Raw genomic sequence first — 16,592 nt, forward strand, 5'->3', positions numbered from 1 at the left:
CATGCCACGGAATTCCAAATAAATGTGTCAGTTTATAGCCAGAGCAGTGCAGGGCACGATGTGTAACAGTGACACTGCGCTCAGACCGTCAGGAGATACTCGGGCCCACTGTGCAAGGGTGAATGTTATTTTTAGGCTGTGGTCGAGAACATGTGGCAAGTGAGCGGCACCAACCACAATTCAGCCCACAAATCACCTTTTCCTACGAGGTCTTATATTTAGAAGAGGGCAGATGAAGTCCATATTTGTCCACTGTCAGAATATAAAGTCTGACTAAATTCGGCACTATCTGAAGCGTTCATTTAAATCAGGTGGCGCTTTTGACCTCATGTTTGAATAACAAATGATGGAGGTTTTATACTGTTAGTCAAGTGGTTTGATCGTTTTTATACCATTAGCTAAACAGAACACGTGTCAGTAATAAAGACGGGTAAAGAACAAGAGAGTTGAGTTGATAGAGGAAACAAGTGGATCCAAGAGCATGACAATCTGTTTAAACTCCAACACTTGAATGAACAGATAACAAGCTACATATGCAGTGTGCCACCCAGCACATCCTTTTGTTTGTTGTGTCCCCCCCCCAAAGCATTGATGTTTGAACTTATTTTTTCCTCAGCAAAGCATATGTTCAGCCAAACTGTTAGTTTTTTGCAAAGTTCCGCCACTGGAGATTAAAAACTCACTCATTTTATAATCAATTCAAGAGCCAGAGCTGTGTAAAAACTGGCAACAAATGTCAAAACGTTCAGGACAAAGACCATGTGTGGAAACAAAAGAAATGCTCAGTGAGGAAAACGCTGGCGGAGAGTTAACAGTTTGTCCTCTACTTGGTGTTGTGTAGGAAGCTTAAAGGTCTCAGCAAGCCGGTTACATTTCCACTGAAGCTACTGGCAGTGAGTAAGGCTGTTTACACTTTCTGTAAACTCCTTGAAAATCCTTTAGAGTCTGTCTGAATCTTAAAAAGGCAGAAGATTCCATCATGGCAGGGTGATTATTTTGGGAAACTGTGTGAAATCTTGCTCATTACTTTGTCTAATGTAAATATTCATATAGCGATTAATCCGTAAGCTTTTCTTCCGCCCTTCAAACATTTAAACTTTTCCATCACATGTAGCTCTGTGTGTGTGAGGAATTTTAGTTGAATAGAGAAAGAACAAAAAATATAAATAAACTATGACTTACCTTGGAAAAATGATACAAAGCTCATCCACAGCATCAACAAGGAGTGGTCTTCCAGGAACTTTTTGGCTACACTTTGGTGTGACAGGATGTTGATAAAATCACTAACTAGGGGCCAGTAGGTGTTGTTCTTCAATAGCGCTTCACTGCAATTCACCACAACGTGGCGACTGTTCTCTTCATCTAATGGATAAAGCAAGAAACAGGGAACACATTCATGGTCAGTTAATGATATTTGGGGTTAAACTGGGCTTAGCTATAGAACAGAAACACATCAGAAGAAAGACATGTATATCCAGAGGCAAAATACACAACCCAGCAGCTGGCTGCATTTGTTGAGTTTACACTGATGTCTACAGCCATGCAGAGGGAAGGGTTGCATTAAGAAATATCAAAACGGTTCAAGCTCTCTTCACTTAGAACCTGCACAATCAGAGAAAGCAGCAAGATGAAACATCTGTCCATGCAATGGCCTGATCTGATAACATTCACCTAACTCAGTAAGTAGTTATCAGCACTGAGCACCACAGCAACTGTTTGCTTATTTCTTTACTACAACAACATCCCTACATCTGTGTGTCAAATGGAGGCAATTAGGACATTAGCCCATGTGGGCAGCTTACCTTGAAGTTCACTTTTAATAAGGCAACTTTCCATCATGTAGAGGAGAACTGTGACCATGATGTCCAGCAGCTGGCAGTCCTCCGTCATGTGTCGGGCCAGCTCCTCGTTGCTGAACAGCTGCACGCTAATATGCACGATGCGGTTGGACATCGTGTCGGACTCGTGGCTTTTCATCAGGGTTTTCATGATGAAGGCGTAATGTTGAACAAACGTTTTTGTAAATGTGATCTGCCAGAGAGGAGATGAAAACACAATTAAGGCCCGTTGTTGTGAAGACGGACCTTTGAAGGAAGGCGCAAGCCAAAGTAGAGGATTTCAGTTAAAGGTTCATATTATGGCATTCAGTTATATCACAAAAATAGCAAGGCATAGTAGACATCTAAAAGATTTTTACAAATGTGCGGCAAAGAAAATAAAAGTGAACATAGACAATACCTTGTAATCTTGATCAGGCAACATGTTTAATAAGAAAGTGACCATTTTTTGGGGAAACTCATATTTTATTGTCCAAAACAGCAACTCTTCCAGAAAGCATTTGTGCTTTAGTGATTCGATGATGCACGGGTCTGAGGGCACAATAAGCAAATAATAAAAAAAATAAGCAATTCAGTTCAGTTTCTACAGAGGTACTCACTTTTAAACTTCACGCATATACCTTTGGTACTGCTGCTCAGCTTAACCCGCTTCCTCTGCCCAACAGACTGCCCCCCGTCTTGATCCTCCTGGGAAGAAAGCCAAACAATAACAACATAAACTAACAGTTCCACGGATGCAAATCGTTCAGTCTGGTACTCCAATTAATTATTAAATTATGTTCATTTCATGCTCAGAATATCAAGTCGGTGCATTGAAAGAGACAGTAATATGGTCCCCAGTCAATGATGGGCACTTCATAATTCATCATAATTATATCAGAACTATTAAATTGGGCTGTGGCCTCCCAGTGGCTTTGAAGGTAAAGTCGTCATCGTTCGACCTTGGCAAAGACATTTAACCCCACGTGTTCTCTATAAGTTAATTAATGCAAAATCACAAATCTGAGTAGTAAATAGTTATACTCTCTGGTGATACATACCTCTTTAATAGACTCATCTGGGCTTGCCGGTCCAGTGGTTGCTAAGAAATACAAAAAAAAAGGAAAAACACGAAAAACATTTAGCCATTTCTACCGCTGGATGAAAGGACAAAATGGGGCCAAAGAAAACGGCAATCTGAGGTGAAAATGGTATATAAAAGAAGGAACATGACTTGTAAAACGTCTGTTTTTTTCCAGCAGTGAGTGGGGACATCTGTGTTGATTTGGCAGAACATTTCATTTGTTTATCTTACAGAAGTGGCATCCTGCGTGAACATCTTCTTGCATGGTCCATGCACACCATGTGCAGTGTGTGGCAGAGGAAAGAAGTTGATACAAGTTTATCGGCCTGTGGGGTTTGTGTCCAATGGTGCTGAATTATCAGAAGAGACATCTTATCTAACATCAAGCATAAGGGGCTTATGTTGGATGCTCATCTGCTTGTTGCAAAAAAGGAAATAATACTTCTAACTTTAGAGCTATGCAACATTGGCCTCTTGAGAAATGCATGGAGATATACAAGAATTGCAGATGTAAAGGGGACGTAATTTCCAATCTGTTAAGAGTGCATAAACTGGCTCTTGGAAGTTTTTAAAGCCTTGAAATGAAGTCTGAAAGCAGATACAAGGAGCTCAATTGAACAAAATTAACGAAAATATATACTTGTTACTATATACTTATTTTTTTCCAAAGGAAAACAACCAACCAAGAACTGCTCACCTCTGGTTCTTCCTCAATATTTCATGTCATATTAAGGTCAGGACTTTTGATTGTTCATTCTTAAAAATATATCTTCCTTCATTTTCAACGATACTTTAGGAGGATGACTTGTGTGCTGCAAGCTGTCATCTTGCTCCATGACCCAATGTCTTTCATTTCCACAAGATTTTTAGTGAACTTTAGTGAGAGCAATGTTAATTTTGGCAGACGGCGGTTTTCTTCTCGCAAGGCGTGCCATCAGTGTTCTCCTGAGCTTGGAACTCATTAAATCTAACAGCGGTCTATGTGAGAGAGAGCTTTAGTTGCTCTGAGCTTCTTTATCACTATTACACGTCTTGTTCTTGAAGGAGACTAAACTCTTCTCAGATGCTACTGCAAGCTTTTTCAGGAGTATCGACAACATTTTTTTTGACGTCCAGCATATTTTCTTTGTTCATCCGAGTTTGATCTACTTTCTGATAATCATATATGTTCATATATGTAAAGGTTGAAAAAATAAAAAATAATATTAAATAGATTTCGACCACAACTGTACCACACTGACACAAATGCCCAGGGCCTCCCTTTTCACACACTCACTAAAGGCCTTTAACACCGCAACAAATAATTAAAAAAATTTAAATAAAATACAGATGGTTGATAAAAATGTGCACATGCACATGTAGTCTTACCCAGCAGGACCATTGCCCCTGCACCTCCTTCAGCCCCAACGGTCACATCGGCATTAGCACCTTGGGCTTTATCCTCCACAGATACCAGACCTGAATTCTTCAGCGCTGATAAATACTTGTCATAGTTCTTTTTAGCGTACAAATTGTCTTCTTGGCCTGCAACAGTGACAGAACACAGAAAGTGTAACAATAACTAAAGTAATGTCGAAATCACAAAATGAAGAAAAAGCCATCAAAACTTAACAGAGGAAATTCTAACTTTGTATCTTTGTATTGATGATGTTGTTGTGGCTTTTTGGCTTTTCTCTCACTTAAATATCAAGTAAAATACTTTATTTAGTTTTTTTTTTTCCTCTGGTGAGTGGGAACTGTACTGCAACAGTAACATATGAAAATAACAGCACGAGAGAATCACCTTAATAAATGACAAAAAAAATATATAAAAACAAGAAGAATATTAAAAAGTGTCATGGAAATGTTTGATATATGTCAACCAATGGTGCTCTGACACAGAAATGTCTAGTTTACCCATGCTCAACTCCTTGAATGTTTGCTGATTGGTCAAGATCTTTGTCAGTACAGTCCTCATTGCTCCTCCCATCTTTGTGAGCTCCTCCAGGAAGGAGATCTGAGGTTCCAGCTGTTGCAGCACTTTCTGCAGATCTCTCTCAGTTGAGGTGTCTGGTAAGCAAAGATAAAAGATACTCGTCATGAGATGACGAATTTTGTGGATGTAAACAGTTATGCAATACTGGCATCAGTCATGCACAGCAGATTCAGTTGTGCAACTCATGTTCAACTGGTGAGCCATATCATACAAATTCAACAAATTAGTTTATACTTTTAATGCCTTACCTCTAAATGACAAAGTCATTTTAACTTACTTTACAAAGATTTAGTTTAAATTGACAAGTGAGTGAATGTACATCCTCTCATATGTTTGCAAAGGGGAACATGGTTAAAATGATGGTTTTCACCTGGTTCAATGTATCCATCTCTCAGATACTGTATGATGCACAGGATAAAGCGAGGAAGAACCATCTCAGACATCAAGAGAAGATCTCGAGGTATTGACGGGACATTTTCACCAGTTCTCAACCGATGCCTTCTGCAAAACCTATCAGAACATTTTTCATTACATTACTGTCACATTTCTAGTTTTCATTCTAATATCTGTTTACATTGTCGATGTGGATTCTCAGTAATCCAGGTCACGGTAATCCTAACAGCTTCAATAAGGGCACTTATTGGATGACTTATTGGTTCTTGAAGACGTTTCACCTCTCATCTGAAAGGCCACTGCCCTTATTCAAGCTCTTATGATCTACTGACATTAGTGTCATGTTTTTAGTTGCAAAGCTAAATACCACAATGTTGCAAGCTCTTGGTAAATTCTGGTATATTAAAGTCATATGAAAAAAAAAAAAAAAAAAAACAATAACACGGAGGAGGTAATTTGAGGCAATTTGAAGCAAAAAGATGGCTCTCGAAGGCACTGATACCACTCGTCTAAAACTAATAGTGGCATAAAATGAACAGAAGATAAAAGGTACATTGTTATATAACTATTTATGACATGATAATGAATCATCAAAGTTAAATTATTCAACCCACCCTCCCATTTCTTTCTTGTTAACTATATGGTCTATAATAGCACATAAAACATAATAATAAACTTCCTTATTGTGCCAGACGCAAATCAGTCAAAATGAAAGTCACTCTAAAAAGATCACCAATACTTAAACACAGAACTGCCTGTACTCATATATTTTTGCAGGGTAATTATTCTGTCTGATACTGCAGTGTAATGTAACAATAATCTATTACTGGGAATCAGAAGCAGATGTTATATCAGAACTGTGACAATATCCTGTATATGCAGGGTTTTAATTATGTCATACTGTATAAACATAATTTCTTTACTGGTTAAATAATTTGCTAGAGCATCTGTAAATTATGGTGGTTGTAAATTAACATTTTCAGGTTAAAATGTGTATACAAGGATAGAAATATGATGTGGAGCGAGAGAGAAAAAAGGGCAGTCACTGTTTAAGCACGGTGCAAAGATATTAAGATTCATCTGTTGCGTTCACCTCACCGTAATTCCTTCTCTGACAGAAGAAAAATATAACTGATGTAATCAAACCTCCAAGCGATATCTAAGTGCTAATCGATAGGTAGCAGGTTAATAAAAACTTGCTGATCCTTGTATGACAATTATTATGTTTAGCAAGGTACCCTGTGGAGAGCTGCCTGGTGTTGGGTTGCCTATTAATAAATGACAGGAGCATCGTAATGCTTGAAGTTGTAGCTGAACGAAATACATTTGTAAGCACATTTAAGACATAATTACAAATAAACAGACACGGACTACGCTGATGTAGACATTTCAATGACTCCGTTTCCTTACTTCTCACCAGCACCTGTCAAAACGATACTTGCTAATCTGTTAATTAGCGGCGGAAGCTTAGCTAGCAGCTAGCTTGGACTTACCCACTGTCTCGCATGACATTACTGTCTCCACAGTCACAGGCCCCACCAGCCTGGCTCCTGAACATGTTGAAGTCATGGCCCGTGTGGTCTCCATTATTGAAACACTCAGCACACAGCGACATGCATGGAGAGATGCCACAGGTCCGGCATCGATACGCCACGAAATTAGCCGTCCAAACCAAGCCGCACAGAGTCGCGTTGTCATAGGAGCGGACCGTTTTGCAGAACTCCTCGAAACCTTCGCCTCCTGCAATCAGACATTTACACCAGTCAAGAGCTTCTGTGTCTGCCGCTGGTTTCTCGGGATTTAGCACAGCGTCGAGCAACTCCTGAAGTTGTCGGAGCCCAGAGCTATTGTCAGTTCGGTTTAAGTCTGCTTTCAAGTGGGCTGCAGTAGCTCTCTTGTCCCGGCGCAGCAGCGACGCCGCCATCATGCACTCTGGCTTGTTGTCCACAAATTTATTTTTGTTGTCTTGTTCCATGTTCTCGGGCTTTCTCGCGATATGGCTCGCAACGTCGTCATTACAGGCTGTCGAATTTCCTAAATTAAGCGATTAATGTAAATAAATCTACTGTAAGTGTTTGATTTTATTAAGCCTTGTATGGAAACTTCATATCATCACGAGACTGACATCTTTGATTAATTTAACTAACTTGAGGTTACACAGTGACCGAAATCCTGTTTTGTTAGAGTGTTTCTAAGCAACTGATGCTTGGGACAGTCCCATCCTGATCTCGAATGCTGTTTTTTCTGTGTTGTGGGGAGAGGCCTTTTGGTAGCATAGTTCAGATAAGACGAGGCACTCTATGCTATCCAAACACTAGTGGCTGGGCGATTTGGGGATTTTATTATTATTATTTATTTATATATATTTTTTAATAACTAGAAAATACCTCGTTTACATATTTACACAGTCTTTTTAGCATATCAATTTTTTTTAAATAAACTAAAGTAAGCAATTGTTGTATGAGGGTGTCAATTGCAAGTAGTGATTTAAATTGAATTTATATTAAATGTGTATTGTGTGTTCTGACATTTACTTAGGTTATCTGCACCCACATACAAGCTATCCATTTGTATTCCTATACTCTTACTTTTTACTTTGGGATTTTTACTGAGGGATTTATCCATATAACTGGTCCACAAAGCATTTTTATTACTGAAAACTCAACACAACAGAGTATATTTTTATTTCTGAATCATAGAGCGATAAAGAGATTCTCTGGAATAATAATATCAACTATAACTAATGCTCATTTTAACCTTTCAGTTCTAGAAATGAATGCAAATTAGCATATTTTGTATTATTGCATATTTAGATATAAAATGCAAGATCAACTGAGGAAGAGTTATTATATTTTAATATTAGCTTGATATTAACCCAAATTTAATCGTTTCCTCATAGTGAACTGACTTTTAGAATACCTAATTCCTCTTTGTTACACTTTTAGAAGAGCTTCATCAAGTGCACATAACTTTTTTTCCCCGTTTCATTATTAATTCATTAACATAACTATTAGCAGTAGTGCTTGAATTAATATAGTAATCATCTCTGTAACCATATGACTGTATCTCGGAATTTTTGCATTAAATGAAAAAAAAAAAATACATGGAGGAACTACATCTCAACACTAACCCGGTAATTGTCGGAGTGTTTTGGTTGATGTACATACCTTTGCGGAAGTCTTCGTCAACGACGTTTAAATCTGGCTCTCACGTTGATTTGGTGTAGTTTTTGTAGTCTGGCGGTGTTGTTTCGCAGATGTGGGGCAGCACAGTCACTTTGCAATGAAGCTTAAAGAATTAGAAAGTTGCCTACAGCAAGTGGACACATTTGAAGAGCCGAAAATCCTTCTTGAGCAGTACCCAACCAGTCCTCACATTGCTGGTGAGGCGGTGTTGTCATGCGAGCTTTTTAACGTTTGGTGACTTATAGCACATATAACAACTATGTGCTATTTTCACATTATGCTATTTTCACAGCATGTATGCTTTACACAATCCACAACACGTTCGATGACATCGAGGGAAAACTGGTGGCAGATCTGGGATGCGGTTGCGGGGTCCTCAGCATCGGGGCTGCGATGCTCGACGCAGGGTGAGAGACTCTTAAACTGTTGTATTATTTTGTTTACAAGCGAGTAAATGTCCGATTGCATTTGTGCCTTTCTGAGACCTTCAACCCATATTCCTTCTCCTCTGCAGTATGTGCGTCGGCTTCGACATTGACGACGATGCGCTGGAAATATTCAGAAGAAATGCAGAGGAGTTTGAGATCTCTAACGTAGATCTGGTCCAGTGTGACCTGTGTTGCCTGAAGCTAGACACTTATGCCAAAAGGTTTGACACTGTAATAATGAATCCACCGTTTGGTACAAAACACAACCAAGGTGAGTACATGGTATAAATAAAAGTGCTCCAATTATTAAGTCGTACATTTCTGCTTACAGTTAAGGAGATGAGAAATAAGTTAGAAGTGACATAGAGAACAAGTTTTCTGATTTAGTCCAAAAAAGAATTATTGAAGGCGATTTCTTGTGTGTTCCAAGTACATTAAGATTACCCGTCTGTGTTAAATGCAATGAAATGTTTACTTGTCTGAATATGCAAAATAATTAAATTAATCAGTCATACTTTTCAATACTATTTAAGAATGTAATTTAAATCTTTTGAAGAAAGCTCAAAAGACATTACATTAATGTATTTTGGCAGGGTGTTCATCTGTAAACTGCAACATTAGATAAACAGGGTTTAGCAATAAAAACATACATTTTATTCTTCATTCAAGGCATGGACATGAAGTTTCTCAGAGCAGCTATAACAATGGCACAGACAGCTGTGTACTCACTTCATAAGACATCCACGCGAGAGGTGAGTTCAGCATCAACAGCACTGGGGCCTGTTGCATTTTAGGACCAAGCCTCAATCTGAGACGTAGGATTTTTTTTCTCTTCTTCTCCTCATTCAAGTCAAGCCCCGACTGGCGTGAAGGCTCAGATACTTAACACTATTCCTCATGTTGTTACAGCACATACAAAAGAAAGCCAATGACTGGGGAGTAAAGATGGAAGTCATTGCAGGTTAGTCAAACACAGACTCGCATCTTTGGCAAAATAAAAAATATTCAAACGCTGACCAAATACTTTTTGCAGAGCTACGATACGACTTGCCAGCATCGTACAAGTTCCACAAGAAGAAATCGGTGAGTGCATAAGCTGGGAAAACGACACAAGCGCGCCATCAGATCAGAAAATAACTCAATTTGTTTTTAGAAATGTTTTATTTGCTATTCACATACGCAAACTTAAAAAAAATGAATCGATCGTATGTTCTCATCAGTCAATGTAGGAAATCTACAAAGAAAAAACAAAACATTGCCACGCAGATTCTAGATGTCACACAGGCCATACAAAAAAGTAAAATGTTGTGATGAAATTAAATAACTGTCAAAAGCAGATTTATGTTGAATGTGCTAAAATCAAAACAGCTTGAAAAGGCGAAATATCCGTACACAAATAATGTGAGAGGCACAACATATAGGGAGTGAAATCTGATTCCAAGCTTTGCAAATGTTTATCTAGGTTGACATCCAGGTGGACTTCCTACGATTCTCCAAAGCCTGATGCTTTCACTGGAATGGATTTAAGTGGCCTCTGCATTTTCACCGTTTTTAATAAATGTTTTTTTTACTAAAGAAAAATTCTGGGTTTGACCTCATCATTACGATCCGTTTTCAGTTTTGGCAACTTTTGCAGCTGGACCGTCAGCGTCTTCTAGTTCCCTCTTTGGGGCTGCAGGTGCTGGAGAGAAAGACAAAGGTTAAAAACACGGCAGATGATTCATATCCTGCCTGCAAATCAGAATTGTGTTACACATACCATCCTCGTCATCATCACTATCGAATTTCGTCTTTTTTCCTTGGTACTGAGTCCTGCCTTGATCTCTGCCGCCTCTTCCCCTTCGGCCTCCTCTTCCTCTGCCTCCTGATCTTCCTCTGCCACCTTCAAGCCAGAAAAGCTATTATATACAAGCTTTTGCAAGGTATAGAATGCTTTACTGAGGTTTCAGGTTTTTCATTCTAATAGTATATTTAATATTGTAAGAATTAAATGAGGACTAATTATTTGTGTTTGCAGAAATAATTTACCTTTGCCTTTGGACCTGCTGTAGGATTCTTGTTGAGCTTCGATAATCTTCTTCAGCTCCTCTTTCTCCTCATCTCCCTCAAGAAGCCGCCATGTAACCGTGTTCTCCTTGACTTTCAGTTCCCCATCGTTTGCCTCTTTGGCTTTTTCAAAGGCTTCTTTTGCATTCCCATCAAACAGAAGGGTGCCCTATGGGGTAAAAGAAAGAAAGAAAGGAATTGGTTTAAATTCAACATTTCTTCACCCGACTTTAAAGGTTCCATTTGTTAGAACGGTTGCCCCACCTCCTTGGCCCCTCTCGTGAAGTCAACCCACTTTATCTTTCCGTGCCCAGAGAACAATTCGTGAAAGTCCTCCCTTGAAACGTCTTCGAGCTCTCCAGAAAACTTCAATAGACAACCAGTCTGTTCATCCAGGAGCAGACCCTGCATGGCAAATCACTGTTAACAAGGCCAGATTCTGTATGCCTGTCCAACCCAGCAACAAATATAACATTTGAAAGCAGTTGGGTGGGGGGGATCATACCATCTCTTTTTCCTCCACTCGTTTCTGCTTCTGTTCCTTTTCCCTGAATACAAATTTTTTTTGGAGATAACTGGTCAGCCATTATTCACAAAATAAACAGTTTTTGCATTTTCATCATAAAATGCCTCATCTGGACAACTCACTGTTTAGCTTTGGCTTTCGTCTCTGCCTTGTAATGTTTTCGCTCTTCTGCTTTCTTTGCATGGTAGTCTTCCCTGTGGGGGCAAAAAAAAGAAGAAAAATCAGCAACTGGATGATTTGGATATAAAGAAACATTCAGGCGTTTGCAACAGCCCTGACATTCAACTCTTCAATGTAAATGCTGCAGGTGGTTAATAAAAATAAATAAGTTATGTGCATGTATGAGTAAGAAGTTCAGCAAATTAAACTGCACAATGAGTTGATTTATTTATTGTTCTTCCTCCCACATGCAAGTCAAATCTGCTGTGGTTTATTAAATAAAAAAAATTAAAAAAACTTTTGTTTGGTCAGCTTTTATTCATTCAGTCAGCATGTAGCCAATAACAGGCAGACGAACCATCTTCTAAAAACAACTGCTCTGTTCTCTTCCCGTCTAAAAATTCATGGCCACGTGATGTTCATGAATGTAAATTAGGTTAAGGTTAATTGTTAAGGTTAAACCATAACAATCTTATGTAACTGGCGCAGTCTGACTACAGAGCAGAAATACAAGAAAGCTTCTCAGTGAAATTCTAAATTCAAGGTTGCATTCACATACAGAAGTGTGTCAACATGAGCCAAAAACAAACCCAGAAGCAGCAGATCTTACCTTGATAACACAAGCATCTCATTGTCTTTGAATGATTTTATGTCTGTGCGTTCCAAGAACTGCTTTGATGACTCTTCCGTGTTAAAACAGATAAACACAGATCCCTGCAGAGACAGAAATTCTCTTAAAGAATAAATCTTCTCGCAAGAGAAATGCACATATAGGACTATTAGAGGAGCGTTTACCTTGAACTGCCTCTGCAGGTTCCTCCTCATCTGAATGTTTTCTATGTTGCCTTTCTCATTCAGCCATTCCTGAATCTCATCGAGGGTCGTTTCAAGAGGAAAACCTTTCTAGATGGGAGAAAGTGGCGTTTAAATGTAGGAAAACAACTAGACTTCAGATCGTGAATTGGAACATTTTAATTTGCTGGTGATGTGTCACAAAATGTGACAAAGCACTTCTATAAGCTGATGCTTGCAGGAAAAAAACAAAAAAAAAACAAATGCTTAATAAATCGTTAACTGGGTTTAAGTTAAATAAATGCAAGTACTCAGATGAGCATTTAATAAATGGGGAGGAGAGTTCCGGGTTTAGGAATTTACCATGTACACAGATCTGTGTTTGACTGCGTCTTTGTATTCGTCGTTCAGTTCTGGTAAGGGTTTCTCTGGAGACCTCCTGATTTTAGTCTTGTCTTCGCTGAGTTCTAACAGACCAGTTTTTGATTTCTGGAGCGCTGCAACGATGATGCTGCTGTCTGCAGTTATGGACTTCAATCTAAGAAGAAGAAAAAAAGATTTTTCATCATTCACACTGAAAACCAGCACATGTTGTCACTAATCATCTGCAGAAACATATCTCTATGCTATATGTCAATGATGCAATATAAAACGTGGGTCATTTCTAACTTATCTTACTTTAACTGTGGGTGTTTCAAGTGTTTAGACGGATGAGATGGCTCAGAGACTGTCTGCAATTCACACACACTTCAAAACAGCTGGACTAAAGGCAGCTACACACTGTGCTACAGGCAGGCATCTCAGGGCTTTGGCTACAACGTCATGTCTAGAGAATGTAGACTGTAGGTAGATGATACCTGCTTAATTATAACAACACAAACTGAAATGACTGCAGTGAGAAGTTGTAATTTCTCCACCATTTCCTTCCATGCATCTTTCTTTGCACGGTTACGATATGAGCAGGAGCACATGTCATACAGACAAGGCTTCTGTTGCCACAGCCCAGCGAGATTTGACAATTAGTTTGAGCCCCACCGGTTAATTTTAGCTTTTTTGGGCTTCCATTGTCACTTTTCAGCTTTGTTTTGGCTTTAACTGCATCAGAGTTTGGGCTTTCACTGCACCGCAGTGGGTCCACAAACCGATTAGTCATCACTGTCTTTCTCTCCTTTCCTTGTCACAAAACCTCCACTCTCATCCGAACGACCACCTCCCACAGCCATTGGTGGACATTAACTGCGAATGGTTGATTTGTATCTGAAAAAGTCATTTTGAGATAAAAGCTTCAGCGGCCAATTTAATCCCATGCTGGTGAGATCTAGTTGGTGACGTCAAGAGCAATCCAATATCCGCAATGATTAGAGGAACAAGAAGTAAAACATTGATAACTAAATCATCGAAGCAGAAATAGTTTCATATCATCCATCATTATTTTTACTTTACTTTATTTTATTTACAATTGTTGCAGCTAATTTCCAACTTGTCTGCTGGTGATTTTTAGTGATTTTTTTTTTAGGTGATCTTTAATCAGAGTGGTGGATGACATCCACAAGAGGACAATAAGTCAAACTCAAGCTCACTGCAACAAGGAACTCCAGCCTCTGTAAACGGGGCACCTGCTCAACTAGTTGAGTTACGAGGCCCCTCAAAAACAGCGTTGAGATAATGCAAATGACAGGTTATGACCTAGAATGAGGCAACCGCTTCATAGAGAGCAACTCTGGGATTAAGTTGGGGGGTCGGGGGGGTATTCTGTTGTATGAAACCTCCTGTGTGTCGCAGATCATCAGTGCAGTGCGAACACACACAAAGACCTGAAAAACTCCCCCAACACAGGAGAAACACTTCCTGTATGTGAACATCAGAGCGGTGAAACAAACCTGTTGAATTTAAGCATGGTCTCCAACGTCACCCAGCCATCATCAAGCTGCAGCTGTTCTTTGAGAAACTTGTCCCTCGGGAGATTGTGATCCCCAAAGTAGTACTGGGTGAGGATAAGAGACAACCGTTCAGCTGAATTTTACAACTCGTTAAGAGATCACAGGAGTTCATTTTATAGTCGCAGTTACCTCTACTTGTCGTGCCACTTTCATCTCAACGGGAGACATCTCTTCTTGTTTTTCTGCCATGGTTATTCTATGTAGAGTACAGAAATGCAGACATAAAACATGATTGGCTAAAATAAAGAAATGTTTCCCCTTTAACAACGATGGCCTGGGTTTCAGCAATATACCAGTTTCACAGTATACCATGATAAAAACCTGACAGCTATCATACAGTGTGCTTTAGCTTGTCTATGATATTGACAAAAATGCAAACAGATTAAGATTCTCATCTATGCATCTCCATACCTCCTTTTCTGCCCATAAGACTAGTTATCTTGTCAATGTTGAGGCATATTAAAGCTCTTTTCCTACACAGAAAGATAACTGTTTATGTCCCTATCAGGACCACTGTAACCAATAAGAACTTACGATGCTGCATACAGTGTAATTCTCATTCAGCTGCTACCTTGTATATGACAAAATAAAAACCATGACTAAGCAAGTAAAAGGTCACTGATCTACTGTTTTCACAGTGTGTCAATGGAGACATTAATAATAAATCTGATCGATACAAACAAACATCAACAGTGTGCTGTTTTAATTCCTGATCGCCTTTAAGTGTTAAAAACAGACGATTCTTTTGACTGTGGCTTAGTTTTGAGCATTCCTATTCAGTGAATATGGAAGCATTTATTTATCAGTTATAATTTAGGTACACACACTTTAGTTCGCCATTCAACTGCCCAGCCCAGCTGGTGAGACAACTGGGCTGGGTTCCTTTTCGATCCAGATGTTCATCTGCAAGGCGAGCCTTTTACATCCGTGTGGAGAGACGTGAGCCTCCGGCGCAGCACCTGTCTCAACTGAACTGTGTACATAAAGCCTTCATTGTAACTGGTGTAAAGGAAGGGTTGCGCCATTTTTTTTTAATCTAGAGAACCCAGTTTAATTTGTTAAACCCACCACTTTGTTGTACAAGTGGTGCAAAGCAAGAACTCGTTCATTTTGGTCCTGCGGTCTCCCAGTGACCTGCAGTTTTCCTACTTAACTCAATTCAGTTCAAAAGCAACAATATCCCACAAGTGAACACACTGGAGACAACACGGCCAAGTAGGATACATATTTGTGGTAACGTTGATGTAACACACTATAATGATCAGCACATCACTGGCTTGAGCCGTTTCTATTAACCTGGAATCATACTGCTGATACAGCTAGCCTGTGATGGCTAACTACCTTGCTAGCTTAGCTTAAATTCAGCATTTGCTCACCGGCCCCGCTTCGTACATTAAGAACAAAACCACCCAGTTTAGGCGTATGTGTTTCAGGGTCTAGCCTGGCTAACAAAACCGGTTTATTTCAATGTAGTGGTTATTTTGCCAGGAATTAGTTTGGTCCAATAACTTAGTCACCCACACTCTGCGTGGTTCCGCTCCAGCAGCAGCAAGCACGCCGTGAAAGTATGCAGGAGAATTCATTCTCTATTCGGATATTAAATAAAACAACTGTTCCCCAGTAATAAATAACACATAAAGAAACACTCGCAAAGTCATAAAAGGTTATACTTACAATGCGTTTAGTATCTGTACGCGGCACTTTTAGCCCTTCAAAACCTAAAGTCCTCACTTCTCTGTACCCACGTTGTAGAACTGCGTGCTACGGAGTGCGACGAGGGCCAATAAGCGTTCGTCTGATCTGCAACACCACAGCAGCTTCATGCCAACATGACCAACTGTGTGGTACAGGCCACAGCCACCAGGTGGGGATGTGAAACAATAAAACAGCGGTGTAGCTTTATTTCTATGTGATACACAAATTACGCAGATTTATTCTTATTATTATATTTCTGTGTGTTTTTATGCCTTTTGCAAGTTCACAGATGTACCTTTTCTATTGGACTGGTTTGTCTCTTATTACATTTAACAACATGCTCCTGAATTAGGTCACTTTTTTGTAAGCTGTTTTTCACACTTTTTCACAACGTGAATCCCAACTCCTCTCTGACTTTGTTTTGGTGGAACAAACACATTACGTTTTTTCTTTACACCCATTTGAAATTCAGTGTTTTCTCTTGGGATTTTTTTCAACCTGGTTATAACTGTGTCAGATTTATTTTCAACCCTCTCACTCTTCCCCTCCATA

General features: G+C 39.3%; 3 protein-coding genes across 5 annotated transcripts in view; 1 reads left to right on the top strand and 2 right to left on the bottom strand.

Annotated features, from left to right (window-relative positions):
- The window catches only part of ubr3 (ubiquitin protein ligase E3 component n-recognin 3), a 38,437-nt gene extending 31,207 nt beyond the window's left edge, over positions 1 to 7,230 (bottom strand). For both annotated transcript variants that reach the window (XM_072397072.1, XM_072397071.1), the window contains exons 1-9: positions 6,763 to 7,230; positions 5,247 to 5,386; positions 4,798 to 4,950; positions 4,270 to 4,425; positions 2,879 to 2,919; positions 2,459 to 2,525; positions 2,239 to 2,369; positions 1,803 to 2,031; positions 1,183 to 1,362 (exon numbers count right to left, since the gene is read on the bottom strand). In XM_072397072.1, coding sequence (XP_072253173.1) covers positions 1,183 to 1,362; positions 1,803 to 2,031; positions 2,239 to 2,369; positions 2,459 to 2,525; positions 2,879 to 2,919; positions 4,270 to 4,425; positions 4,798 to 4,950; positions 5,247 to 5,386; positions 6,763 to 7,196 — 1,531 coding nt within the window. In that variant the 5' untranslated portion in view covers positions 7,197 to 7,230. The remainder of the gene's footprint in view (positions 1 to 1,182; positions 1,363 to 1,802; positions 2,032 to 2,238; positions 2,370 to 2,458; positions 2,526 to 2,878; positions 2,920 to 4,269; positions 4,426 to 4,797; positions 4,951 to 5,246; positions 5,387 to 6,762) is intronic.
- Positions 7,231 to 8,462: 1,232 nt separating this feature from the next.
- Positions 8,463 to 11,832, top strand: mettl5 (methyltransferase 5, N6-adenosine). Of its 2 annotated transcripts, none has more exons than XM_072397074.1 (7): positions 8,463 to 8,651; positions 8,747 to 8,861; positions 8,969 to 9,153; positions 9,552 to 9,634; positions 9,792 to 9,843; positions 9,916 to 9,965; positions 11,643 to 11,832. In XM_072397074.1, the coding sequence occupies exons 1-7, from the start codon at positions 8,552 to 8,554 to the stop codon at positions 11,688 to 11,690; spliced, it is 633 nt and encodes a 210-aa protein (XP_072253175.1). In that variant the 5' UTR covers positions 8,463 to 8,551; the 3' UTR covers positions 11,691 to 11,832. The 2 variants fall into 2 exon arrangements, with proteins under 2 accessions (XP_072253175.1, XP_072253176.1); XM_072397075.1 differs by lacking the exon at positions 11,643 to 11,832 and adding an exon at positions 10,345 to 10,451.
- Positions 10,469 to 16,132, bottom strand: ssb (small RNA binding exonuclease protection factor La). The gene is made up of 12 exons (XM_072397073.1): positions 16,020 to 16,132; positions 14,475 to 14,541; positions 14,286 to 14,389; positions 12,769 to 12,943; positions 12,409 to 12,516; positions 12,224 to 12,327; positions 11,577 to 11,648; positions 11,434 to 11,476; positions 11,193 to 11,333; positions 10,911 to 11,097; positions 10,642 to 10,764; positions 10,469 to 10,563 (listed from the first exon to the last, which is right to left on the bottom strand). The coding sequence occupies exons 2-12, from the start codon at positions 14,532 to 14,534 to the stop codon at positions 10,484 to 10,486; spliced, it is 1,197 nt and encodes a 398-aa protein (XP_072253174.1). The 5' UTR covers positions 14,535 to 14,541; positions 16,020 to 16,132; the 3' UTR covers positions 10,469 to 10,483.
- Positions 16,133 to 16,592: the final 460 nt, after the last annotated feature.

This window comes from Leuresthes tenuis, unplaced genomic scaffold (assembly GCF_036924035.1).
Source record: "Leuresthes tenuis unplaced genomic scaffold, fLeuTen1.0.hap1 SCAF_12, whole genome shotgun sequence".
Taxonomy (NCBI): domain Eukaryota; kingdom Metazoa; phylum Chordata; class Actinopteri; order Atheriniformes; family Atherinopsidae; genus Leuresthes; species Leuresthes tenuis.

Bases quoted from the DNA above. Each gene is read 5' to 3' on its own strand.
- mettl5 (XM_072397074.1), top strand. From the start codon at position 8,552: ATGAAGCTTAAAGAATTAGAAAGTTGCCTACAGCAAGTGGACACATTT. The intron at 8,652-8,746 runs GTGAGGCGGTGT...CTATTTTCACAG, and splicing joins AACCAGTCCTCACATTGCTG to CATGTATGCTTTACACAATC. The intron at 9,966-11,642 runs GTGAGTGCATAA...TTTGCATGGTAG, and splicing joins AGTTCCACAAGAAGAAATCG to TCTTCCCTGTGGGGGCAAAA.
- ssb (XM_072397073.1), bottom strand. From the start codon at position 14,534: ATGGCAGAAAAACAAGAAGAGATGTCTCCCGTTGAGATGAAAGTGGCA. The intron at 12,517-12,768 runs GTAAATTCCTAA...TCTCCCATCTAG, and splicing joins AACACAGATCTGTGTACATG to AAAGGTTTTCCTCTTGAAAC. The intron at 11,334-11,433 runs GTATGATCCCCC...TTTGCCATGCAG, and splicing joins GAGTGGAGGAAAAAGAGATG to GGTCTGCTCCTGGATGAACA.